Genomic DNA, 26,327 nt, shown 5'->3' with positions numbered 1-26,327 from the left:
TAAAATTTCCATTTAACAGCAATGCTCTGAAGTTCACTATCACACTTGAACAAAAATTACTGAGGCATAAATATTTTTTAGTATTTAGTATATTTTTCACAAGTGAAATATAAATATCATTAGTGCCTAGAATAGAGGAATCTTGAGTAGGCTGAAGCTGGGGGAAACTCCTCTATCTGCTGTACTTCAATAATTTATATGCATGTGGAAATGCTGGTCTGTTCTTTCTCAACTATACTTTTCATTGTCTCCAGCCATTTAGTGAAACTCAGGGTGAGAATAGTTTCAGGTTTCTTTCTGCAGTATAGTTATTTACTCTGCTCTCAATGGTTATGAAGATTATCTCATTAACTAAATGTCAGTGCTCTCAGTTCAAGGCTTCAAAGAAGGAAAAGCTATGTGCAGAGAGACTGGATAGGATGAATGGTGGCCTGATGACAGTGGAAAAAGGAACTGAACAGTACTTTGCAGGGTTTTGGCATTAAACAGGATTCTCAATAAATAGTGCTGTCTGCTGGGAAGATCTCAAAAAGCTGAGTGGTATCCATTGACTGGTGTGAGCCACTGCCTTCCAAAAGGTTCCATGGAGGGAGTGGTGACGAGTTCTGGCTTTTTTTTCCTGCTGGATCTGCCTTTTATACAGAGTAGTATTTTAGCTCTTTGAGAATGCAATGAGTCACCATTTAGAGGTGAAAGAAAAGAAGAAAGACAGGCATCCTTCTTCCTTGATGTGTAGAGGTAGCCTTGTTGGTTACTGAAATGAGATTGCTAATTTAAATTCCATGCTGATTGTGAGAAACTGATTGCAGTCTGTTATTTCCTTTTTGGAGGAAAGTCTTATTTTTGTCACATTCCCACTCACCTATCTAGTCCTGTTTTAGTACACTGACACAACTTACTGTACCATTAATGACCTACTGGTCAGGAGATGCACTTGGGCCTTGAAGACTCTTGGAAGAAGGGTTATATAGCCCAAGTAAAACTGTTGCTAGAAAACTCTTCAGCTGAAACTTGACCCAGTGTCAGATTTTTTGTTAGAGATCACAAAGAGGGAAACAAAACATAAAAATTAATTGTATAAAGAAGTCTCACATACCCGTGTACTTTGAAGATGAGGAACATCTTTGGGTGAACCAAATTCTGTGTTAACCTTAATTTTCTCAACACTTCTGTGTTGTTATGCCTTTGCCATATTTGATAGTGAAATCAGTGAGAAGTTTTTAAAATCCATGAGATGTTTTTGGGTGGAGCATACATTCTTGACACTGTATTACAGATGGAGACTGTCTCCAAAACCAAAATATGCACTGGCAGCATTTTACTAACACAGACAGAGCTGTACATTTTTGTTGAGGTGTTTGTGTGATGTGTTCAGGTTTGTTCATTTTAGTTTATGCCCCATCTGTAATTTTGCCATGGTTCACATAGCAGTAGGCAACATGCCAATTTCCAGGCTGGCCAGGACACTGCCTTTTGACTGAAGGCTGCAGATGGTCCCTTGAGTGGATCGATTTATCACAGATCCCATCAGCAAAGCCCATTAAGCTTTTACTGAAGAAAGCATAAGCAGTGCATATGCTTTAAGATGGTCCATATTCAAACACAGCTATTGGTGATTGGTTTAGATATCAGCACTGGGGATCTGTCAGCAAAGTTTTGCATAGTTGTTGGCTATCACCATGTGAGTTGTTTCTTTTCGTTGACGTTAAAAAGTGTTACTGATTTTTTCCATATAGTGATGTGTGGGCAGTAGACTGTACCCATTATGGGCAGCAGACCCATCATGTGGTGCATTCTCTGGAGAGCAGAGAGCCCAGGCTGCAGCTCAACAACAAACTGACAGCAACTATTTACTGTGGGGGCAGAACATCACTGTATTTGCAATTGGCTCTACACCTCTTAGAGAGGATGATAGTTTATCTTCAAAGTAACAGTCTGAAAGTAAAAAAACAACCACCACCCACCCCACCCCCCCAACCAAATAAAACCCCCACTGCATATTAATTTCCTGTCCAGTAAATTACTAGTCAATAGCCATAGTCCATATTCTGACTCCTATTGTGTTATTGTCTGAAGGTCAGTTTGTGACAGTTTTTCTTATTACACTTTTCTCTTTCTTTTTGTGCTCAGCCAACAGTCGTGCTGACAATGACACTCTTCTAGCGACTGCTTCAGCACTGCTGTTTGTTGAAGATAATTGTGCCCTCCTCCGTGTTTCCTTCCCTGCAAATCTCACTGATGCAGTTGTGAGGGAGCAATTTACCCTGCTATGCAGTTCCTGTATTTGTGATTTCTAACCTAATCGATATCTAGAGAGATTGAAAAAAATTTGCAGGCTCTGGATTGTAGGCCAGAGTAGATTGTAGATTGCTGAGTCATTTCCCCCAAACTGCAATAAACCATTACTTTTCAATTTCATCTGCCTTTTTCCCTCACTAATTTTCTCTTTTATATCTTTTTGCCTCAGTCACTTCATATATATGAAACTCTGTGTGTGTGTGTCTGTATTTTAATTTCTTGGCCTGGCTGCCCTTCCCTGCTTCCCCCCCACCCCCCCCACCCTTGTAACTTTTTTGTTACAGATTTCTATAGTGACACTGTGTGCTATTGGTAAAGTTGCCTTTCCCTGCTGCTGGCTTTTGCAGATTTACTGTTGTCTACTTGCAGACATCAGGCTCTCTACCCAGAACTGTGAGCTGTGATTAAAAAAAAAGACAATTTAAAATGGTAGCAAAGCCTTTACAGAGCAGAGACCAGTGACTTTGCTTAGGGTATACATCGCTAAAAAAGTGCAGATAGAGCAGGTTTGCAATTCCACATGTGATTTTTTTGAGAATCTTTTAATAAAAGGCTTGTTGTTTCTATGTTGTCTTCTGAATGGGAAGTTCTTTACATCTGATTTAATGCACTTGAATTACAAACTCTGCATTCCTGAGGCTCAGCTAAGAAGGAGTCAGTGGGTAACTCTTCAATTGCATAGAAAAATCTTGGGTCTGGTTCTGTTTGTTTTAAATATCTTTAATCTAAATCAAATACAGAATGTAACACTTGGACACCATATGGATTCATGATGTTTATGAGAAGAAATAGGGGGGATATGAGATTCATAAATCAGGGAGTGGCTCCCATTGATCTGTAATTGTATTCTCTTTCCTAATGACAGAGATAGATAGTCATGTTCGGCTCTCTTGACATTTCGGGGCAGAATGTACAATACAAAGCATAAGAGACCTGCTTGTACTTTGAGTGCATTTCATGCTATGTTTCTAAAAGACCATCCTGTCCTCTTTTCTTTGGGACAGAGATAGCAATGTGGAGTTTTTGTTTGTCTAGTGTGGTTGACCCATTTTCCCCTCTCTTTTTGTCACTGTCAGCTAATAACATAATGGCAGGAAAGAAATTAGTTTATGCCTTATTTTCCAGCTACTCTCTTCCACTTCTCCCTGTTATGAAACATTTTTGAGACTCTCCTTTTCTTCAGCCTCTCCCTCTTTTTTTTCCTGAGATATCATTGAGTACTTTGTCATGCCAATATTTCCTTGCATGCTCTCAATTCAGATGGTTCTGCCTCTCAGGGAAAGGTTAGTTTTCTAATCTCAGTGAAACCTGTCTTTTTAAAAACAGAAGAAGATCAAATTGAGCTGATGAACTCAAATGAAAGAAAATGGAAAGCACAAATCTGCTTTAACTCAAACCCTGTACCTAAGGCTAATATGGATTAGGTCACATTTGGCAAGAGTGTGTATCTCTGGGTTGCTTCTATTAACTGGGTCCATGTTCTCAGACTCGATGGAAAAAGAAATAGAAAAGTAATTGGTGGAACCTAACGTTACAAAATTGACCAAAGACAATATAATGTTGCATTTGCTGTTCTGGCTGAATATACATGTGTAACATTTGAAATTGGTTGAGTTTTAAAAATTTCTGCTGCATCAGTTTGTTTTTGTTTTAGCAGAAGGCAAAAAATAAAAAGTTACAAAAATTACCTCTTTATCTTAAGAGGTTTGTTATCCACATTCAAAGCAGAGTATAACTGAAGAAGTCTTTCAATTGAAGGACTAATTGTTTTATCTGGGCACCCTTTTAGTTTTTGAATTATTGCATATTTCTAATACTTTATCTTTTGCTTGCACCTTGGCTCTCTTACAGAGACTAAATAAGGTGGTGTACAAATATGTGATGTTTTAGGCTGTTAGACTTTGGAATAATGAGGTTTTTTCTTAGGCCGTAATCTACAAGTGGGACAGCAGTGAAAAGCCTTAACAGGTCTTCCCAACTTTAAGCCAAGTCCTGTTAGCAGGACGGAAAGCTATGGATGGGAAGCTATGCTAGATTCCCATTGAAGAGCTGTTTGGAGCTGTGTTGTGGTCACATACAGCAGACAGTCCACTTTCATGTGTTGACCCAATTGTTCGCTGTCTTTCTGTTCCAGTGACAGCCCTGCTGCTTGTGTGCATCAAGACCAGCTGCTGCTTAGCCTGGGTAACCTCTGCTTCCTTCAAAGGCAATTGTGGCTCGAGTGCTTTTGGACTGATGGGGGTCTCAGTGGAGTATTTTGTAGTAGATGTGTGTGCATGTGTTTTACACAGCAGTTAGAGGAATGTGCTATAAACAAGGATGAGGTAGGTTTTTCAGTATAAGGCTAGCAGTGACATGTGAGAATATTTACTTACTATAGACTAGGAAAACAGAAAAAATGGCCACTGCCTTATAAAGGACATTGTAAATTTTTCCTATATGTCATGTTTTGTGCCCAGACCAGGTTTTTATGGCCTGTTTCTGTGCACTGACAAGATTCCTGCTGAGGGCTACTGAGCTGGAGCATGATGCAGGAGTACTCTGTAGCATATTTACTGAACTTGTTTTTCGTTATACCAAATCTATTCTGTTTAACTTCACTTCATCCATGAGGTTTTAAGCACATGCTTATATATGTGATTCATGTATAGATACATATCTAGATAAATTATCACTGCTTACCTAATGTCAAGACAGCTGAGGTGTTGGCATCTCCTTACTTCTGCACCCAGCTCAGCCTAGTTGTTGTGTGTCTGTCTTTGACTTCAATGAAACTCAGGGAAAACCCAGCCAAGGGCTGCTGCACTGGTGCAGTACATTTCCTATTCTGATACCTATTTCCTTTTCTAGTGTGCTGAGGTACAGTGCAAGCAGGTGTACTATTTTCATACAGCTCAAGAAGGAAATGTATCTCATATTTTACCAAGTATTTGAAGTTCTGCTGGGCGTGGGCCCCACTGTCCTCAATGTAAGAACCCACCACTTCAAAGATGTTTCTACAGAGCCTTAGAAATGTGAGTGGTTCCTATCTTAGAATCATATGATATTTCAGACTGAAGGAACCGCTGGAGGTCTTCTGCTCAGAAGAGAGTTAGCTGTGACCATTCAGATCTTGAAAACATCCAGCAATGGAGCCTGTATAACTTCTTTAGGTAATCTTTTCCACTAGTTGACTGTCCTTATGGTGAGAGAGTTTCTTCTTATATCCAGCCTGAACCCCTCTTTTTTCAGTTTATGCTTATTGTCTATTGTGTTCCCACAAGGTATCACTGTGAAAAGCCTGGCACCCTATATTTGATACTCCTTGCAGAATTTCTCTGTCTTTCTTTTCCAACTCCTTGCCAGTGTTGGAAGGTTGCTTCAAACCCTCTCCCCCAGGCTGAACAAGCCATGATTCTTTAGCCTGTTCTCATGGGGCAAGTCTTTAGCCAGCTGACCAGCTTGGCCCTCACTGATCTCACTATGGTTTATCGATCTTTGTAGTATTGCCAGCCCAGTGCTGGATGCAGGATTGTAGATGTGGTCTAATGAGTGCTAGACAGAAGGGAATAAGTGCTTCTCTTGATCTGCTAGCTGTGTTCCTGTTGATGCAGCCCAGGCATCCTCCTGTGTAAAGGGAAGCTACGTTGCCCACGCAGGGCATGAGTAGAGAGAGGCTGTATAACATAACAAGGGTGTTTTAAACTGCAGCTTGCATTGTCGTGCCAGTAGCAGGAGGCAGATGGTTGAGCCTTCTCTAGTAGCAGTCAGTATGTCACCATGGTGTGTCTCTTTCAGGCTCCAACTGTTGTCAGGCTGGTGGTGGAGTCACCTCTGGTGGGACATATGCAAGGCTATCATTGTATTTGGCACCACATAGAGAGAACTGTACACTGAAGGCCCTTTGTGCAGGAATTATTGTTGGAAACAGAACCCCGTTCTGGCATGTGAGATTCCTTGTTCATTTGTTGCTTCCTTCCCAACACTATCAGCTAAGAACTGATAGGCAGAGTTTTAGGGTAGAGATTTGAGACGAGGTCAGTAACAAAAGAAAGGGACAAGGAGTGAAATGCACTGAGACAGTGAGTCTTGTTTCCCTGGCCAGCTGCAGTGCTGGCCATTGGAAAGACTTTGTCTTCATCCTACTAACAGTTTTACTTTGCTGCTGTCTTTTCCTTAGCAATTGTTGGCTTTGGGGAGAAAAAAAGCTACCTCATCTGTGTATGAGAGTTCTCAGTAGCAGGCAATTTACCATTAAGGTAAATAATAGTAGTGACAAGAACCTAATGACCATAACACAATGTGAGTGTTTAAATATTAATTATGTGTGTCTTTTTCTTTTTCATTTAATCCTCTACTAGAAAAATAGGGTCAAATAGGGCAAATTGAGGGAGGTGATCCTTTCCCTCTGTTCAGCCCTGGTGAGGATCTGGAGTGGAGTACTGAAACATAGTGGAGCAAAGCAAAGGGCCACACAGATGAAATTGAGGTTGACTTTCCAGTGTGAAAGTGATTGAACACTTGACACAGGTTGCCCACAGTGGGTCTGTCCTTGGAGATACTGGGCATGGTCGCAAACAACCTGTTCTAGTTGTCTGTGCTTTGGAAATTTTCGGAGGTCACTTCTAGCCTCAACTTCTCTGTGATTCTGTGATTTGGAAGCAAAGTTGCAAGAAGGTTTGAAAAAGCCACACAGAAAAACACATGTTGTTAAAATGGTGGAGCAGAAGTTGTTAAAGTTTCTTTTGGGAGAGGATGGCTATGGGAGCTCAGTGGTATAGGAACTCCAACTCAGACTCCTTTTTCTTCATCTGTATTAGCAAATTAGAGATATGTATGAAACTCATGGTTGAATTGCTGAAATGCTGACAGGCGCAATAACTTTAGCCTGTGCTTATCCTTGCTCCCAGCCCATTCCTAGGCATGGCTCTGTTCACACAGAAGCCAACTTCTGCTCTGCTCAGGCAATTTGGATGTGGTAACCTTGTTTTGGACAGTAGGAGAGTTGAGCAGTAGTATGTGGGCTGCTCTGTGGCAGTCAGCCTCACTACCATTGAGTGTTGCTAGATGTTTTTAGTTTGCTAACACAGACGTAAAAGTCTTAAGTGCCTGGAACCATTGCTGGCAATCTGAAGAAATGTCTTTTGCCACAGCTCCAGCTCCTGTGCTTTTAGGCTTCTGGATCAACTGGATTTTCAGGGCAGGGCCTCATCAATTTTTTATAACTGATAGGACTAGACACTGTCTGAGCCAGAAACTCCCCGAGACTGAGCTCCAACTATCAGCCTAATTTACTAAAAATTCAAGAACCTTAAAAGACGCAAGAAGACATTAACAGGCCTATTAAAAGACTTGGGGGAAAAAAATAAAAAGGAGCTTAAAAGACATAAAAGTATTTGCATGGGGAAGGTACATGTTTTAAATTCTGAACAGGAAAAATAGCTATGATCTGTTGTTGCATTTTATTTCTCATTAAAGACAGCTCTGGTGACAGTAATCCCAATACGTATTCTTTGTAATATATCCAGCTTCTCATCAAAATGGAGAATTTAGTTTTTCACTAGTGAGCAATGCACAACTTGTGTATTGTTAAGAACTTTGACAGAACCAAGTTAATTCAGCATGCCCTCAAACTTTCATTCCCCCCACTCCGATATCTTTTTACTGCATGGAATTTCTGTCTTGCAAAAATTTTTTCCAGGTACTTATTTTGGACGCCACCATAGCCTTTCACCATTTGGATTTCAGTGAAACTGGGGATGTTCACTGAGTCTTCAGTGGGGGCAACTATCATTCAGATATTTTACTTTTCACTTGAATAACATGCTTAGCAAATTTGGGCTGTGGTCTTTCTTCCTTTCTTTTTGTTGACCACTGCAGTGCTCCACAGATGCTTTAGCTTTCCCAGGTGAGGTCTTCCTACTCCTGAGTAGAGTAGAAGTGACAATGCTCAGCACCTTGGATATTTGTAAAAAGGCAGACAGAGCTCTGTCAGAGGCTCACGTGTGCTGGTGCAGGAGGACAGACAGATGAAGGGGCCTGGCAAAACAGCTCTTTTGCAGACTTGAGCAATGTGTTTTAAGATTTAAATCTGTTATGAGTTTTTGCAGTTTTAAGCAGATGCTTAAGAGTTGTTTAAGCATTTGGAAAAGCTCTAGTTTGAATATTGATAGTGTTTATATTTTGTGCATTTGTTCTTGTGTTGAAAGCTATTTATGGTAGGAAATCTATGCTCCTTTCTGGTAGTGTACTTCCACCACAGTGTAAATATCCATACAAAGCTCCCAGGAGTAATTTCAGTACAGGCAAGGAAATATAATTACATATTCAAGAGACGTTTGCAGCACAGTTCGGTTTTGACAAAAGGCTTATGGCTTGATCAGGTTTAAAATACTGGATTTTTCTTCTGAACTATTCAGAAAATTTAGTTTTCGTAAACTAAAATATCTTTTTAGCGTAAACTTCAACAGGCCTGTAGAGGAAGCAATGTGCTTTACCAGTGATTTCATGTGACTAGGCTGGCACTCAGGGAATATTGATCACTGAACTGCCTCAGAGGCTCCAGGCTTCTTCCTCATTGAATTGCAAGAAATTGGTGGAAATATACTATTCATTTCTATGAACAGTCAGGGTTGACTGGATCATTGCATGCATAGATTATTAGTAGATCTGTAGGAAACAAAAATAATCTAACTCCCAATGGAAAGCTTCATGATTCTGTGGAAATGGAATTAAAGTTACTTATAAATAATGAAATAACTAATTAATGTCTTCTTCATTAATTTTTATAAAGTAATTATTTTATTTTTGCATTTTCAAAAGACTTTATTAGTAATAATCTGTTTGTAATTGTAACAAAATTTGGCAACAAAGTCACTAGCAGTGTAGTGAAATAGCATTTTTTTGACAAAAAGAGTTTTTTTGGTAAAAATGTAATTTACCAGCTGAAATATAGTCCCCCAGTTTAAAGGAATCTCCGTGATCTTGAAACCTTGATTTATTGACTTTTTAAGATGATAATTTAATGATTTTACTGTTATGCTAGTAAACACATGGTACTGATCATGCACTGACAGAATAAATAGGTTTTGAACCATAAGACCAGTTTTAGGTATTCACGTGCAAGCTTCAGTTGTGAACATATTTCCTGCAATGTGAACTTCAACATAGCAGCTACAGATAGTTTGCTTTGCATTTCCTGTCATCTTTCTTTATCTGTTACTCAAAGGCACATACTCAGTTTTATTCTGAATGGATTCAGTAGCCCTCTGAGGGCTCTGGCCATGGAGGATCTGGCTGATGGGTTTGCAGAAATGTAGTAATAGGTGTAGAAGGGGCTCAGACAGTGACATCTGACAGATCTGTGGCCTGCAGCATTTAGGAATAAAAAGGAGATATTTCACTTTTTTTTTTTTTATGGTTACGAATACCTTCCCAGGTCTTCTGTGTTCCTGTGGTGTAAATGCTATTTAATGACTAAGCTGTGTGATCTGAAGCATGAGCTTGTCCTTTCATGTTACACATATCACATGTCTTTTCACTATTAGTTCAGTGACTTCCTTTCTTCTCCATCTATCCCATAATTCACCTTTTTGCATTTGATCTGGCAGTGTGAGAATGTATCTGCTCTGACATGCTGAGATTTTACATACCTCATGGAAATAGCTTTTTCCCTGCATTTTGCTGTAGTTAAAGTACTTGGTTTATGCTTTGGGCAGCCCATTTCTGTAAATTGGCTTAGGAATTGCTTGCATTCCTCTTATACGTGATTTTGTTTGTGCCTGTTTTACATCCTAAAGGATTAATTTGTTAGGCTATCAGCAGCCATTCATCAGCTGCTCTCTTCTGTCCAAGTCAGGAGATGGAAAACATTTCTTTGCCTTTTGACCTGAAGTTGTTGGGAGGCAGATCTTCAGCCTAAAAGAATGGAAAATTCAGGAGATGTTATCAAGTTTGCTTGTTTGCAAAGAAGCAAAATGGATGCCCTGTCCCTGGAAGTGTTCAAGGCCAGGTTGTGGCCTTGAGCAATGTGACCTGATGAGTGGCATCCCTGACTGTGTTAGTGGGGTTGGACTTAGATGATCTTCATGTTCTCTTTCAGCCCAGGCCTTTCCATGATTTTATGACTCTATGGTTTGAATAACTTTCTCTGTGGAAATTTGTGGAAAACATTTGGATGACATGCAGTGCAGTTGCTTCAGTCTCTGGAGCAGTGTTTGGGTGGAATTTAGGGTCTATCCAAGAAAGTGATGGGAAAGCCTGTGCTCTATGAATTACATAAAGCTCATTCATTTGCCAAAGTCTTTAATTGAAAATACTAAGGGCCGTGACAGAAGCCCCTGTACTTTAACAGGAAGATACATGTGAGTATTGTTTCAAGCAGGGAGAAAAGAGAGAAAGCAAGGAGGAGAGAGGACAGTATTTGTAACAATACTGATGGAGCATTTAATTAGCACTGGCATCTGCACCTGGTTCTAGTCAAAATAATTAACGGTCCATGAGGAGCTGAAAGCATAATATATGCAAAAGGTCTGTAGGTGTTTGCAGGGTATTAGTGAAAATGTGACATGGTTGCTGCTTTTTCATGATGAACACTTAAAAAGGAATCTGTGATTTGATTGAGTTACACAGGCTTTAGAATTTGGAGCTTACAGACCAGATCTTCTGTGACATACTACATCCTATGCCACATCATGAGGTGTATAGAACAGTATGTGATATGTTGCATAGAGCAGTATTAAATTAAATTGGTAATACATTGACTTTTGCCAAGGATTTGCATTAAAAATGGCGGTGTTTGCTTTTGCACCCTTGTATCCTTTCAGCAGAATAAGCCAAAGCAGGCTCTACTGAGAGTATTCTTTATTTGTGAGCAAAAGCTGAATGTATCATTTAATCATTTTGTATTGGCAAATATGCTGTAATATGAAATTGTTTTACACTATACTAGCATAAAGTATCTTTTATAAGCTAAATAATTTTTTTTCTGTTAATACTAATTCTGTAGAAATGGATACATTAAAGGAGAGACATTCTATAAAGCTGCACAGTTAATATAGCTGCTTATAATTTTTGTGAATAAGCAACTAGTAAAATTTTCACTTAATAAAAAAGCAGCTTTTCCTTTTTTTTTCCTCTAGCACACATGTAAACATAACTCTGTTGTGTACTTTTCTTGACTCTTAACTTGGAGTAGCCGATGATGGCACCATTTTAGAGGACAAATGCTTAAATACATTTTCAAGTATTTAAGTTTTTAAGTTAAAGAGGCATTTCTAAAGTATTAAATTATTTAAGTTAAAGAGGCATTTCTAACTGCATTTGCTGTGTCTTGAACTTTGGAATTCAGAAGCACCAATGAATTGTCCAATGAAGCTTGGCTCTGTCGGTTTGCTAAAGAAATCAAGAAAAGCATAAGGATGAAAAGCTAGAAAACTTACGCAGAAGAGTTAAGAGGTAGAAAACAAGGAAGCTAGGAACTAGACCATATTTAGTTTCCCAGGTTTTGGCTTACACCTTCAGTTTTAGGAGAGCACAACAGCTGGACTCCAGTTTCATTGCAGCTGTGAACCAGCGCTGTATGGCCTAACATGTTTTGAATGAATGAATGCATGTGATGCCTTAAGTTTTAGCTTTCATATTTTTCAGATTCTGTATGCATTAGGATATAACTCTGAATTTCACATAGAGAGTTAACAGGTTCTCTCCACGGTTTAGTTAGACGAAACAATCCTTTTCCAGCCCAAGAACCAAGGACACCATTGCACCTTCAAGCCCAAGAAAGCATAAACAACAGCAAGTCGAGGAGAGCAATCTGGGAGGATGTGACTTCATAACTTGAAGCTGTAATTGGACAATTAACCCCAATATGTAAATGGACCAAAACTTACAAAAGTGTGAAAACTCGTGACCTGGGGTCCGTCTTGGGTAGAGCCACGGCCAGGCTCTTGTACTGCCCAAGGTGTATCTTTGAAGGCCTTTTAAATAAATACATTATTACTTTAACACTGTCTAGCCTCTGTTCCAGGTAACCTCTCTAGGCATCACATGAATCATAATTTCAGTATTTAGTAGCAAATATTCATTCTTTCAGTCAATATGCCCTTGGAAGAGGGAGGCTTCATACAAGCAGTGAGCAGTATATAATGACTTGTTCTTGATTTCTGATGTTATTGTCATGGATTTTTGGCATTAAAATTTTTTGAATGAAACTTCTCCTTTGTGTTGTAGCTCTTGCACTTGAAAAGCTGGCAGAGACAAAAGCATTATTAGGATAGATGCAAGTTTTACTTCTTTTTGTTTGTGGCTGGTCCTTGGATCTGAAAGCCATACATTTAGATGTCCATTTAGATGCCATCTTTAAATCCCCATACTGAGTGCTACAAATTGCCTAGGAGCAATTACACTTGTATAATTTAGTGTCGTGCTTCTTGAGATACTGATATATTGAATGTAGAATAAATAATAAGAAAATTTAGGAATTTTGTACGAAAATTTGCCATTTCTGTATGCAAAAATTATACCTCTTTCAGACATCCTTAAAAGAGGACAGCAAGATGTTGATGGGATAAACTGTGGGCCATACTTGTGTGTTTCTTTACTCTGCTAGATCAGCTGCTGTAATTTGACAAATGAAATTGAGAAACTCAGCTTCAGTCTGTGTTTTTCCTGCTCATATTTTTGTTCTTTTGTCTCCTGGATATTTTGAAAGAAATAATAGTCACAGTATCTGTAAGAAAATACTATGGAAATATTGAATAATCAGCCTTTTTTTTTTTTTTTTTTTTTTTTTTTTTTTTGGTGCCACTGGTGATTATGAAGTTTTCTTAAACTTCTGTGAAGTTTTCTGTGTTTAGGTGATGCATAAGCCTGGGTGAGCTGTGGATGAGCTCACTGGGTGACATCCTGGGAGCAGTCTAGCAGTGGCAAATGTTAATTTGCATGTGTCTTTGGCGGATTTTGCCGTTGCAGTTAGATTTTTGTTTATTGTTTTGTTTATTGTCACGGTTGCCTCCTCCTTTCAAGCTTCTCTGAACTTTCTGTGCATCTTTTGTGTATCCTTTTCCAGCAGTGGTTCTCACTTTTTGATCTGTTGTCAATGCCTAGCAGCATGCTGCCAATAGATTTCTGCACAGCTCCAGGCTACGCTCTAGTTCTTGGTCTGCTACTGACTAATTTTCTTTCCCCAAGCACTGGAATCCCATGGCTGAGGAATAGGTAAATTATTGAAAGGGCAAGTGCCTGGCTGCACTGAAAATTCTAGCAGTTCTACTTTTGAAGTCCATGATGATTGGATTTTAGTCTTTTTGATCTTTTTGCTGAATCTGGATGCTACTAGGCTGAGATCTGTATTAAAACTATTCTTAGTATTATATGATAGAGATACGAACTGTGCCCTCCTCCTGCTGTATTTTTCAAATATTTAAAATTTAAATGTTTTGACCTAAATTTCTCAAGAAGCAAGACTTGTCTGTCTCCTTAACAATGTATCTTTCTGTGTACAATAAATATCAAATTGCAAAAGAGAGAGAAAGGAAAAACTTAAGAAATGGGGAAAAAGCTAAGATCACGTGAGAGCTGGGGTATTTTTTAATTCTCAGACAGTTGTTGGGAGGAAGCAGGAGGAGAGCACTCCTTGGTTATTAGAGCATGGGCCCAGCTGCCTGTGTGACACTGCTGGTGTTGGACTAGAGGCACTTGGCCTTCTGTCTTCACCAAGCTGGCTCTAAGCAGTTTTCAGGGGAGCTACTTGAAATCAAAATATCAATCTGGAAACATGGCAAATTCAGAAGACCCATGTATCTGAAAATGTGTTTGGAATAAGTTTCTTGGTGATCTTGATATTGTAAGTACAAAGTAATTTAATGTTGTGACCTCTTATGCTTTTTCTCTAGAACTTAGCCAGTACTGGCCACATGAGTAATGGTAATGCTTTTGGATACATGCTGTGAGAAAGTTTGAAATTGACAAGATTTTACTATTTTCAAAAATTAACTGGCCTTTTAAATTCTAAAATAAGCAACTGCAGGTTGCAGGTCTTCTATCTAGACCTGTTTTCCATAGCTGTCCCTTCTGCCAGTGATGAAAAGATGATTGTGCAGTCCAGTTCTCTGTTCTTTGGGGGTTCCTCAATGTATGACATAGATTTGCAGAGTTAACTGCTCCACTAGTTTGGTACAGTAGAATTTATCAGTGAAATTTCAAATGGTGAGAATCATGAAATTTGTAATTAGAGTTGGCTACCCAATTTTTAAACTATTTTATCTAAAATGTAAACATTTTCTGCCTTGTTTTCAGTAAAGAGTTCCTTTTTTTCAGCCTCTAACAGAGAACAGTAAGGTACTAACCTGAGTCTTGGGGCCAGATAGAGTCAAAATATTTAATGTGGTCCCTAACTTTAGATTTTGAAGGCAGCCCCAGATATGGGTCTCTGTAGTTGTGTATCAAGTGCCAGTCTGGTAGCACAGTGCACGGTGTGCAGCCTGTGCCTGGTTTTGTGGGATATGTGGACTTACACTCACTCCAGGAGCAAAGGTGTTATGGCTTACCTCAACAAGCAAGTGGAATATCCGTACTTTTTTTTAATGGATCTTATTTCTTGCTAACTCTTCTGCAAATCAATAGAATCTCATCGCTCTAGGGGATTTTTCTCATAAAAAGGAACTTGCATTTAGCTAGCATATGGGAGGAACTTTATCCTTTACTTCAAGGAAGAACTACAGATACAGAATTTAAATATTTGAAAAGTTTCTTGCAGAACAGAAGGCAAAGATTGAAAAATGTTTTCCAAACTAAACTAATTGCAGCCAGAGTTCTTCATACAGAGGGGGGTAGATTCAGGTAGCCAAAGATAATTTCATCTTTGGATAATTTGGATAATTTCTGGAGAATTGTGATGTATTTCTTGTTCACTTCATTGCTCAAGTGCTGCCAAACCAAAGCTGCATTATCCACTAGTTACATTATTCCTACTACAAAAGCCTTTATAATTGCATGCAAATAAGTGATCTTGCACAGAAAGCTCAAAACAAAAGAGAAAACCCAGAGAAATCCCTCCTGGAGCTTCAGAGCTGCAAGTGCAACTGAGCACGAATTTCAAATCAAGTAGTCAGCTGTGGGCAAGATCCCCCTCCTGCTGGTTCTTTCTCTGCTGTTTTGCATCTTACATGTCCTTCTGTGAATGACACAGTTTCAAGGTAAGGAGGTTAAAGCAGTCCTATGTCTCTTCAGTCTGCCAGTTTAAACACTCCCTAGCCAAGCACAACTTAATACCTCGTCACCTTTATCCTGGAAAAATTATTTGCTCATGTGTCTTCTATATGAGACTTTGTTGGAGACCTGTGTTTCTCCTCTCTGTTTTTGTGCTGTTTGTTGACATGGGCTCAGATCACATTTACCAGATTGGGCCTTGCAGGTCTGAGGTGGTGCTTCCCTACCTGTCCATCATTTGTGAGCTTGGGTTACATCCAGATTGCTAGATTACTATTCACAGTTTAATTTCAGTTTTCAATTTTGGTATACACTGTACTGATGTGCTACTTTTGAAAGCATAACTAATTTTTATAGTTTTCTATAATTCCTTTGAGATTGGTTTAATTTTATTATGTTGTCTTATAAGTTTATTTTGTTCAAATCTGCATTACTGCAAGTGAAAATAAGTTTTTTCTTTCCTTTTTTCCTTTTTTTTTTTTTTTAAACCTCCTTCTCTTTTAGAGTTTGCTTAAATTAGAAGAACAATTTTTTGGGCAAAACTTAGGAGAGGACAGATAGCCTAATGTGACAGCCAGTGATGGCAACTGGTATTATGAAAAGATGTGATGGAGCTGACTCTGCTTAGAAGACTGATTATGATTTGTATATTTTGTATCTGTTCTCTGGTTAAAAAATATCACAAATCTAATGTTTCAGGCAAATATGGAATAGGTATTTTAGGGGAGACATAACTCAATAGAAATCTAGTAACTCTGACATGGTTAGAATTCTGTAACTGAACAGTAACAGTCAATTTGCAGTTATAAAACATACACACAAATCTCTTAATCATTTGTAAATGTTGGTTAAGTCAGAGTGAGGTACGAGGAGTGTAATTCCAGTAGATACTTGAATTTATCTCAATCTTTGAATCTGACCTTTTACAGAATTTACGGAAGAGACAAAGCTGAATCTTCATCCCATTCTCTCTCAGAACATTTTTCTTTATTTTTGTTGGATTGAGAGCATGGAAAAGCTGACGAAAACTTTACAGCTAAAAAAGTATTTAGGAAAATTTCTATTTTTAGTCATTGGAAAAGCTAGGTAACTTTCAGGTGCTTTCCTGAGTTCTCAGAGGTTTTACTGATCCTGTTTTCAAATATCAAAAGTGAAGGAGTTTCCTCATAAGCAGCAAGAGATTGAGTTGTGGTTTCCTTTATTAATCAAGCTATGCAGCCGAGGCAGGCAATACAGTAGCCCGCAGCAGAGACACTATACTGTGTATCCTGATTTGTTCTGGAACTTCTTGTATAGATCTTTATACAGGATTAATCCTAATAGCATTAGTGTGGTAAGACATATTGCTAAGTAGACTTAGACAACTAACAAAGACTTAAAACAAACAAAAAAAATCCTTTGGACATTGCTATTAAATAGCTGACATGAGATCAACCTCCTCAGCCAATTCCTGGCTCTTTCTCAGACATCATCTTGGACAAAAGGGAAGCTGAGCAACGGATTACCAGGGACCACTGTCAGCCTTTTGAATTAAAGGCTGTTGCCATCCAGTTACTTATCCTTATTCAGAGCATTTTGACGAAATGTGGTATAGACCTAAACTGATAGTTAAAGAAGCAGATTATTGAATTTTAACACTTGTGTTTCAGCTTTCTATTTCAGACAAACGTATCCAACGGTACAATGTGTCTTCGATAGTTTTCACTAATTTAATATTTTAAATACTGGTGATTATCCTGAAGACATGGTATCAGTAAGCTTAAAACAAATGTTGAAAGCTGAAGATAGGATTTAAATTTAACACTAGTCTTTTTAATGCATTTGAGGCAAGAATTTCCATAAATTAGAAGGGATGTATCTAAACCCATGTCTTTCTGGTTTGAAATACCATGTGAGTGGTTTCATAAATCAGCTGTGGTTAAAGTGACAACCCATAGTAGAATGCACTGCTAATTTAATTTTCCTAAATGATTCTCATTTTAACCACTGTAATACATTTTGATAAATGGTTTACATTTTGATAAATGATTTAGATGATGAGTTTAAAGACCAATTTAAATTTCAGCAGTTTTGTTCACTTGTCATGTGTATTGTTTTCTTCCATGGTCAAGTGTAAATGCTTTTCATTGATAAAATCAGTTTACATAGTATTTTCAAGCATTTTGAAGCACTGCTTCTGCAAGACTGAACATAACTTTTTTACTTCAAGTATGGAACTAGTGCTTCTGAAATAAATAATGATCTTAGATATATTGATTCTCAAGTGGTTTGCTTGGAATGTTGAAAGATCTCTGAGCTTCTGAATACTAGTTGTGGAAGAAAGCATTTTTTTGCAAATGATCAGAATTAAGAGCTGGTGAATGATAGGGACAAGGCGTATGTTTTTATCTTCAGAATAGAGAGATTTAATTTGGGAGCCTGGGTTTGCAGTTCTCTGCTGCTGTTGCCAACAGGCTCTCTGGGGGCTGTGGCTCAGATACTTGGCCTCAGTGCTGTCCACACAATTCCCAAGGGGACCAGGCCAAAAACCCTGTCTGAGCTGGCTGCACTCTGTGTTCTCCATGTTAAAAAGGACTACATGTGATTACTGTGATTGTACTACCAGGGTCATGATATGTAAGCATGGTGTAAAGCAGTGCAATGAAAGTTTATGCTTTCAGCATTCAACATGGGCATGATGTAATATTTTAATTGCATGTATGGCAGATTATATTTTTTTAGGGATAGGGATTTTGTCATCTACAGGAGCTAGCTATCCATGGATACCTCATGGCTTTTATGTGGAAGGCTGCTATGCTTTAAGGTGTGAATTGTGCACCATTGCTACAATCTTCCTTGGACATCAGCAAGCCCTGGCTGTGAGGTGGCTTGTTGCCTTCCCCATCTGCTCATTGCTGCTTTCCAAAAAGGGCTTATGACCCTCCTTGTGGCCAGTCTGGCATTTTTTTTTTATACAGAAGAATGAAGTGTGAGATAGAAACAATGAAATAAAGAAAAAAAAAAAAAAGAGAAGCCCTTCTGGAAGTATCTTCTTTGTCCCAAGATATTACACAATGCTGACACCATCTGCCTCGTGCAGAGCCTGGTTCTGCCTCCCTCTGTGTTGCTGGAGCTGTGGCTAAGCCCTTCTGCTGGCTGGCCTAGGCTGGCTCTGAGAAGTGGTGGTGGGGAGCCCCTGGTTTGAAAAGGAGGGAAGGGGCAGCAGCATATGCGGAACTCAGTGCTCTCTCTGGCCAAAGCTCCATCTTGGGTGGGACTTTGGGAGGATTTGGCTGTAACTCCAAATGAATATTCTGAAGGGTGTCACGCCTAGAAATTTTACTTTCTAGTTTTCAATGACATGAGCTCTCTGAGACAAGTGGCTGACATAAACTTAGAGCAGCATTGTTTGTCCATCTGCTAGTACCCAGGCTGGGATAGTTCTTACATTTCTGTGACAAAAAGCTTTCTTTCATCAAGGTGTTTAATTTTTTGCCCTTTCTATAGTTATTAGCCCTTGAGAGCCTGAAATCCCTAGGTTGTCCTGTATTTCTCCTCTGTATTCCCCGTATAATGGCACCATAAATGAGGTGATGTTCCACAGCTTCTTGGTGCAGGAGTGAACTCAGTTGTGCTGTGGTGTAGAAGTCTGGCAATGCAAGATGCCATCTGATGGGGGAATCAGGCCTGGAGCAGTCAACTGTATGAAGTTTGGGCAGCATTTCTCATCAGTTATGGATTTTGCATTTCTGAGGGAGAAACATTCAGCTTTTGCATAAAACCAGAAATCCTTCTTATTTTTTATGCTTGTTTGATTTTTTCAGATATTTTTTTTTTTTAACTGAAACCATACACTTCATGGAAATAGAACTTGTATAGAGAAAACTTCCTTGCAAAATACAGTTTTGAAAGAAAATATGTATAATGTTTATACAGAACAGAAATTTTGTGATGAAATCACAGCAACAGCATACAACCAGCTGCTGAAAGAACACGCTAGAGATGGCCTGGAGTTTGAACATGGAAATGTTTAATACTGCATCTGCTCTGTCTTCAGACACTGCTTACTCTCTGTGGAACTTGTACTGCAGTTGTTTTTGTGTTTGTAACACTGTGCCTGTTGTCTTGTACTCTGAAATGTTGGAGGCACAAATGGGGGAGCTGGCAGACATGGGAAGCTGTGAATGGTAACTGAAGACGTGAGTGCCTCACATGGTAGTAAGGTAAACTTTTTAGTTTCAGACTGAAGATGATGGAAAGTAATTAGTAAGAATCAGTTTCCTCACAGTGTTTCTGGCTCATAATATTATGTATGTCTCTTTTGGGATGTGCTGTTTCATTTTGTTATTTGCTTCTTTTTGTGGTCTTTCCTATTAGGGAACTTCTTGTTTGACTGCAAAATTATAGGATAAATCCATGAAAATTAATAAATAGTGGTTCTGTAAATGAGGAGGGTTTGACTGCTACAGTTCGTTCACAGAATCACAAAATGATTAGGATTGGAAGAGATCACCAAAGGCCTGCTAGTCCAACCTCCCTGCTCAAGCAGGCTCCCATAGAGCATTTTACCATAAAATGCCAAAGCAAATAGTAGGAACATATTGTAGAGGTGTAAAATTTCAAATGGAAAGAGATGCCTGAATGCCTGATGCACTGCAGTTCTGAGACACCACAGCCTTTGGTACTGGATGTTACAGTACTGTATTGATGTATTTACTCTGAAAGCATTTGACTTTCCCCAGAAAGTACCTGCCTTGATCCTTCTCATTCCTACACTAAAGAACTGAAGACCCTGTGGTACTCCAGCTGTGCTCTCTTATGTAGCATTGGCTTCTGTAAAACAATTTCATTTTAAGGGCTTTTAATTTAGTCTTTGTCCAGCACATGACTATACCAAGACAATGCAGTTAAACATAGTTTTGATCACTCTATTGAAAGCAAATTTTGGCTGATTGGTCTTGAAGTCAGTGGGCAGGATGAATGGGTGGGATTTAGACTCATTACAGAGACTCCTTTGTGTTGTTTCTGTAAGGCACGTCTGACACAATATTTTTAAATACTTTTAATTCATAGCAAACTATGAAGGAATTGTGTACACTGTAAGAAAGAGTGCTGGGATGCATTTGGCTTTCTAGCATGTGCAAATATTTACTGTTTGGCTTTGTACTTTTTCTTCTTCTAGACATTACCCAAAGCAGTCCTTCACTACAGTGGCTGATACACCAGAAAATCTTCGCCTGAAGCAACAAAGTGAATTGCAAAGTCAGGTAAATAAAAAAATTCTTTTGTCTTGTTAATATTAGATGGTCAGTCCACTTCTTTATAGTTGTTCAAAGTAGTAGTAGTATTTCTGTGTACATACATAGTAGCACTGCAGTGTAATTAAAAAAAAATCGTCAGTTGGTATAATACTGCAAAACTCAAGGTTTTATTTCTTTTCTCACTTTACTAGTTACCATACAGTTGTAAGTCCATTGACATCACTGGAATCCTTCATTTTCATCAGTTCATGAAGCATCTAAATAGTTTTTAATGTTAGAAGTGATGCAGCTTAGCTCAAAGGGTTCATTTTCCTTTGACAAGCTACCATTCTTAGCTTGCATTAAACTTAATAAAAAATAACGTGAGATTAACAAACAATGAATTTGTCATTACCAGATATTTAGAAGCCTTTAATATTTATCAAAAATTAAGTGACTGAATAATCAGTTTATAGGTCTCTTATGGCCTCTGTCAACTAATATATGAGGCAGTCTGTAAGCTAGTTGTGACAAACGCATTATCAATCAAAACTTATGTAGTTTAATAAAAAATGTATTTAAGTTAAAATGTAAAATGAAAAGGGAAAAACAAGAGAAGAAAATGGCAAAGAAGACTTAGGTTACTCAAATACTATGCTGGCTATCTACCATAATGTAAAGTTCTGATTGATATTAATGCATGTTTATCTGAAAAGCCCTCCTCTCCCCCACTCTCCAGTATCACTTTATACTGTTTTAAATTATGTAACGCTGGCAGTTGTCCTGTGTAAGACAATTGATAATATTTGACAGCATTTTATTTTATGAAAATTCTGTGTTTTTAAAAAAGCTGTTGTATTTTATTTGTGATCTCTCGTTACAAATTTATAGCTATCATTGTCATAAAAAACCAAATAGTAGACAACAAGACCTTTCTTTTTTTTGGGAAGGTTTCTATAGGTTGATGGGTAAAATTGAAGGAGTGCTAAATAGAAAGGTAGCAGATGTTTAGCCTGGTGTACAGTCTTAAAAATTCTTTACCTTTTGCCATTATGGTTATTGCTTATGAAACATAGAGAAATAATTTCATGCTGAAATTCTGCAGTCTGGAAAGAGGACAGTTTGTGCACCCTGTCTCCTCTTGACATGAGTGGATTTCAGATTAGAGTCTGGTTAATTTTCTTGTAATTCAGTGGTTCTATGTACCAGAGTTACTGTTGTGTCACAAAGAGGAACTTAAAACCAGTACTTTTTACAGGTCTGTAAAAAAGAATATAAGTTCTCAGCCCACAGTTTTTTAGGGGTTTGACAGAAAATGTTGGGGTTTAGTAGAATAATAAAATGTTACTGCTCTTTACAGGGGATATAGGAGAAGTGGCTTTCCCTAACCTGTTTGAAACATGCTTCTGTGGCACTGTGGAAGCATAAGGAAACTTGGTTTTGGTGTTATTCTCTATTTTTAAACTGAGTACTGAGCATTCTAGGATACTGGATAAGCAGTATTAGCAAGAAACTTGGAGTTTGCCTATGAATAAAATTGCTGCAACTGTTCACAATGCACTGTAATAAAATGTTAGATAAGAATCTACTCAAAACTTAGAAATGGAGATAAAGCCTTAAGTTTTTCAATGTGCATTTTTTCCAATATTACTAGTCAGCAAAAGACTTGCAGATCTAAATTATAAGAGCAAAAAATTGCCTACTTGGAAGAAAGGCCATAATGTTTTGGTCATAATTTGCTCCCTGGTTGTTGATTTACATCTAGACTGTGTTAAGTAGCCTAACCTGTGCATCGTTTCAGTGCTGACATAAAGATTCCAGGTACTTTTCCGTATCAAATTTAGATCTAGTCCTAAAATATGACTGTAAATTCGGAATATTTTCTGTAACACTTTGAAAAGTGTAAGGACTTGCCTTGGGAGGAACTGCTATCCTCAATCAGTCCTATTGGCCATCTAGTCCCTTGTCCTGTCTTTTCAGGGAAAGTTGAAAGGCTCCCAACCAAAAAAATTACATTACGTGGGATATAATTTGGCATTGTTGAGGTCTCATTCTGTTTCAGTCCTATGCAGTAGAAAAAAGTGTGTGCATGGTTCAAGAAAAGCCTTTCATAGGAAAGCAAACTTGGTTGGATAGAACCACATTGTTTCTACCTTCCAGCATTCATCAGAGCTGCTTGAGCCTCCTGCCAATGCATTTGACAATTCGGGATTGAGCAAATTCCGTGTTAGGCACTGTAAAAATTATGTTGACTTCAGAATAAGGAGAATTGCTTTTCTAAAGTAATAGCTGTTTCTAAGTAAATGTCTTTAATGCTTTTAGTTCTGAAGAGGCACAACCCTGTGTTTAACTACAAGACTCCCAAGTATTTTTTCAAAATCTGTAGCTTTAGAACTACTCATATTTTGCTCAGCAAAACGTGATGAATTGGTAAAGGAAACACCATTAAATACTGTGTAAGCTAAAATGCACATTTTTGTAAATCTGTTGTTTTTATTTTCATTTAAGCAGCAATTGACAGTGTTTTAAGTTGCAGTGCTGGGTCCTTCGTCAGGAATCCATTAAGGTCAGCGTCAGGTGCCAGGGTGTCATGTTGACATAACACGTCAAGAACAAAACTAACAAAACAAAATACTGTTTTCTGGTGGAGTCAATGGAAAATGGATAGCTCTTTGGAACACATGAAAAATTGCATTGTTAAGAAGTCACAGGACAGCATTTAAAAGCTTTCTAGAGAACTCTGTTCTTCTATTTTATATAATATCAGGGCTTTTCCCCCCTTTAGGATTTTGCTTCCATGGGATTTCATTCAGCTCTGTAGCTGGAAGGAGATAAAAATGCATTTTGGAGAGGCTGTGTTTGTTTTCCATTCTGGAGAACTTCACAGTCCAGTATGCCTCCTGACAGGAGAAAAATGAGTTTGGAGGTCTTTCATCCTCTGAGTAAAGAGTAGAGACAGAGATCCAGTGTCTCAAACAAGATTTTTCTTAATGCCTCTCTGATGAAAAATACCTGTCTTTTTGGTGAATTAGTGCATTCTGTTAGTATGCAATGGATACTTTCCACATTCCCTTGCCTCTCTTAAATAAACTCAGCTACGGAAGTTACTGATATGCTCATCTCAGCTTTGTTTACTTGGGAATTTCCTTCATGTACCTTACTACTGATCTCTCTAACTTTATAACAGTGTAAATTGCTCCATGGCCTTTAGTCCTCATCTGTGGCAATGCTGTGTACATCAAAAGCTGCCACTCCAATTGAACTTGCAAAAAGAAACAGAGATGTTCTGCAGCAGTTCTTGGCAGGAAGAATATCAAAGTGTCAGATCAAAGAGAGGGCTGATGTTTAAGGTGTGTTCTACTCCAGCATTTTCTGAGGAAATGTACTTTCCAGTAACTCATAGGGAACTTGATACAAAATCACGTGTCTTGTCCTGCTTTCTTCTTGTCCTGGCCTGTGCTGATGCACCCTGAGGCCGCTGTCCTTGGAAACTCCAAGTGCTTCTTTGACGATTTCTTGTACTTCCCTTATAGGAACTTGGATCATGGAAAGCGTATCTGTGTTTCTTTAGGAAGAAACATACTTGCAGTTTTTCTTGATAAATAGAGTTCATAAAGTGTTGACTTTCAAGAAGTACCATAATGTCTTATGAGAGATATGCAGTTGAATCAGACTGTTATCCTAACAGTATTATATTTTAACAGTCCTTACTTTCTCAGGAATTGTGCTTGGATCTTTATCTGCCAACTCTCACCAGGATAATTATGGTATTATTGAGCATTTGGAATAGAGTCAGCCTCAGAAAAGGGAATAAAAAATCTTTATGGTCAGATGTTTGCATCTGGGATGGCCACGTTCCTCTTTGTTCAGGCTGAAGAAGAGACTGACTCTGTGTTGGAGTTTGGTGTAAAAGTGCAAGAGATGATAGGTGTAACCTGAAATATGGAAGACTGCATTTATGCATAGGGTAAAACATTTCCAGTGTGAGGGTGACTGAGCACTGGCAGAAGGTTCCTGGAGAGATTGTGGAGTGACCATCCTAGGTGATTTTCAGAAGAGGACGGGGCACAGTCCCAAGGAATCTGTGGTAGTTGACTGTGCTTTGAGAGGGGCGATGCACTAGACCTCCAGAGTTCCCCTGTATCTTCAACTCTTCAGTGATTTGTCTCTGTCCTGTCTTCCTCAGGTTCCTCTCAACCATTTATTTCATCTTCCTGCATTTTTCTCTTTGCTTCTCTGTTTCAAAAACACATGTTAGCAAACTTCCAGGCAGATTATTTTTATTAGCTTGATTTGTTATAAAAGCCTTTTCAGTTTATATGCACCTCTTTTATGAAGTCTTTGGAATGAACTGCCTATAGGATGAATGCTATAGGAGAATGAACTGCTGTATGGATTACTAAAGCAGACATTGGATGGATTTCCTGGGTACCCTGAGTGAGCTCATTGGAGAACTCATGGGCAAAAGCAGATTTTGGAGCTAGAGACAGAGATAAAAATATGCTCTTTCAGCTCAGAAAATGAGGAAGCAGTATGATAATGCAAGCAGAGAGACTTTCTCATACCTTTATGGGTGATTTTGTAAGAAGACCCTGGAACATATTTTAAAGATGGGACTTTTCTAGATAGCCATCAGGAGCTGATTATTTATATATTCCTCTCTCCAGTTATCTGATGATCTGAAACCAATCCACCATATGTGTATGAAGAGAGGGGTGATAGAGCCAGGAGAGTGCAGGCTTCTCAGGCATCTTCTTGCTATTATTTGTGAGTGACAAGTTCTGGAGATGTTGATTGGGTTGATGAATTAAAATAAACTCAGACTGCCTGCAGAAAGCTCTGCCCTGCTCCCCTGTGAACCCCTTTGCAGTAGTACTTTGTAAATCATGCTCACCTACTAATACTGGTTTGTTCCTTCTTTCCCTCTGAAGACTATTTAAATGGCTTTTTTATCTGTGTGAATTAAAGGCATGAAAACCATTATTTATGTGAATAATACAAAGCTCCAGAGGAGAGCAGAAGGCAGAATGAATTTCAGTTTTCTGGGAAAATGGTGGTCACCTCTTCTGATTTTTATCTTGCCCAGTATGTGAGGGATTTTGTCTGCATCCTGTGTGCACTGGACTGTCTCCTGTTCATGTGACACCATGGATCTACTCTGTTTAGGTTTCATTGTTTTTATTGTTTGTTCGGTTTTTTCCCCCGTGCACTTACTTAGGCTGTAAGATTCAGAATATGACAGTACTGCTTCCACTCCACTCTTCTCCTGTCTGCTGCTCTTTGCTGTCACAGATGCTGAACTAGCATGTGGAGATAAGCACGTTGTAACCCTGTGGCTGGGAGATGCCAGAACATGAGGCAAAGACACCAAACAGGGTGTAATAGTGATAAACAGATTGTACGGCAGAGAGGGGGTTTCTCTGTGGAATACATTTTTGTGCTATTGACACATTTGCAGCACCCTGAAATTCGTTGAAAAGAATTGTGAAAATACAAATCTTCTACTGGGACATAAGATATGGTTATGGGCTACTTTTTGCAACAGAAGAGTTGTTTGCCTTAGCTTTAAGTTGTTAAGACTGAGGTATTAAATCTGATTCCTGGTACTGACTGCACATCCCA

General features: G+C 38.6%; 1 protein-coding gene across 2 annotated transcripts in view; it reads left to right on the top strand.

Moving 5' to 3' along the window:
* The window catches only part of NEBL (nebulette), a 313,090-nt gene that overhangs the window by 51,069 nt on the left and 235,694 nt on the right, over positions 1–26,327 (top strand). For both annotated transcript variants that reach the window (XM_041408380.1, XM_041408378.1), the window contains exon 3: positions 20,648–20,732. In XM_041408380.1, the coding sequence (XP_041264314.1) occupies positions 20,648–20,732 (85 nt within the window). The remainder of the gene's footprint in view (positions 1–20,647; positions 20,733–26,327) is intronic.

This window comes from Onychostruthus taczanowskii, unplaced genomic scaffold, assembly GCF_017590055.1.
Source record: "Onychostruthus taczanowskii isolate IOZ18803 unplaced genomic scaffold, ASM1759005v1 scaffold3, whole genome shotgun sequence".
Taxonomy (NCBI): Eukaryota; Metazoa; Chordata; class Aves; order Passeriformes; family Passeridae; genus Onychostruthus; species Onychostruthus taczanowskii.
The sequence above is the reverse complement of the archived record's forward strand: the minus strand, read 5'-3'. Positions and strand labels throughout refer to the sequence as shown.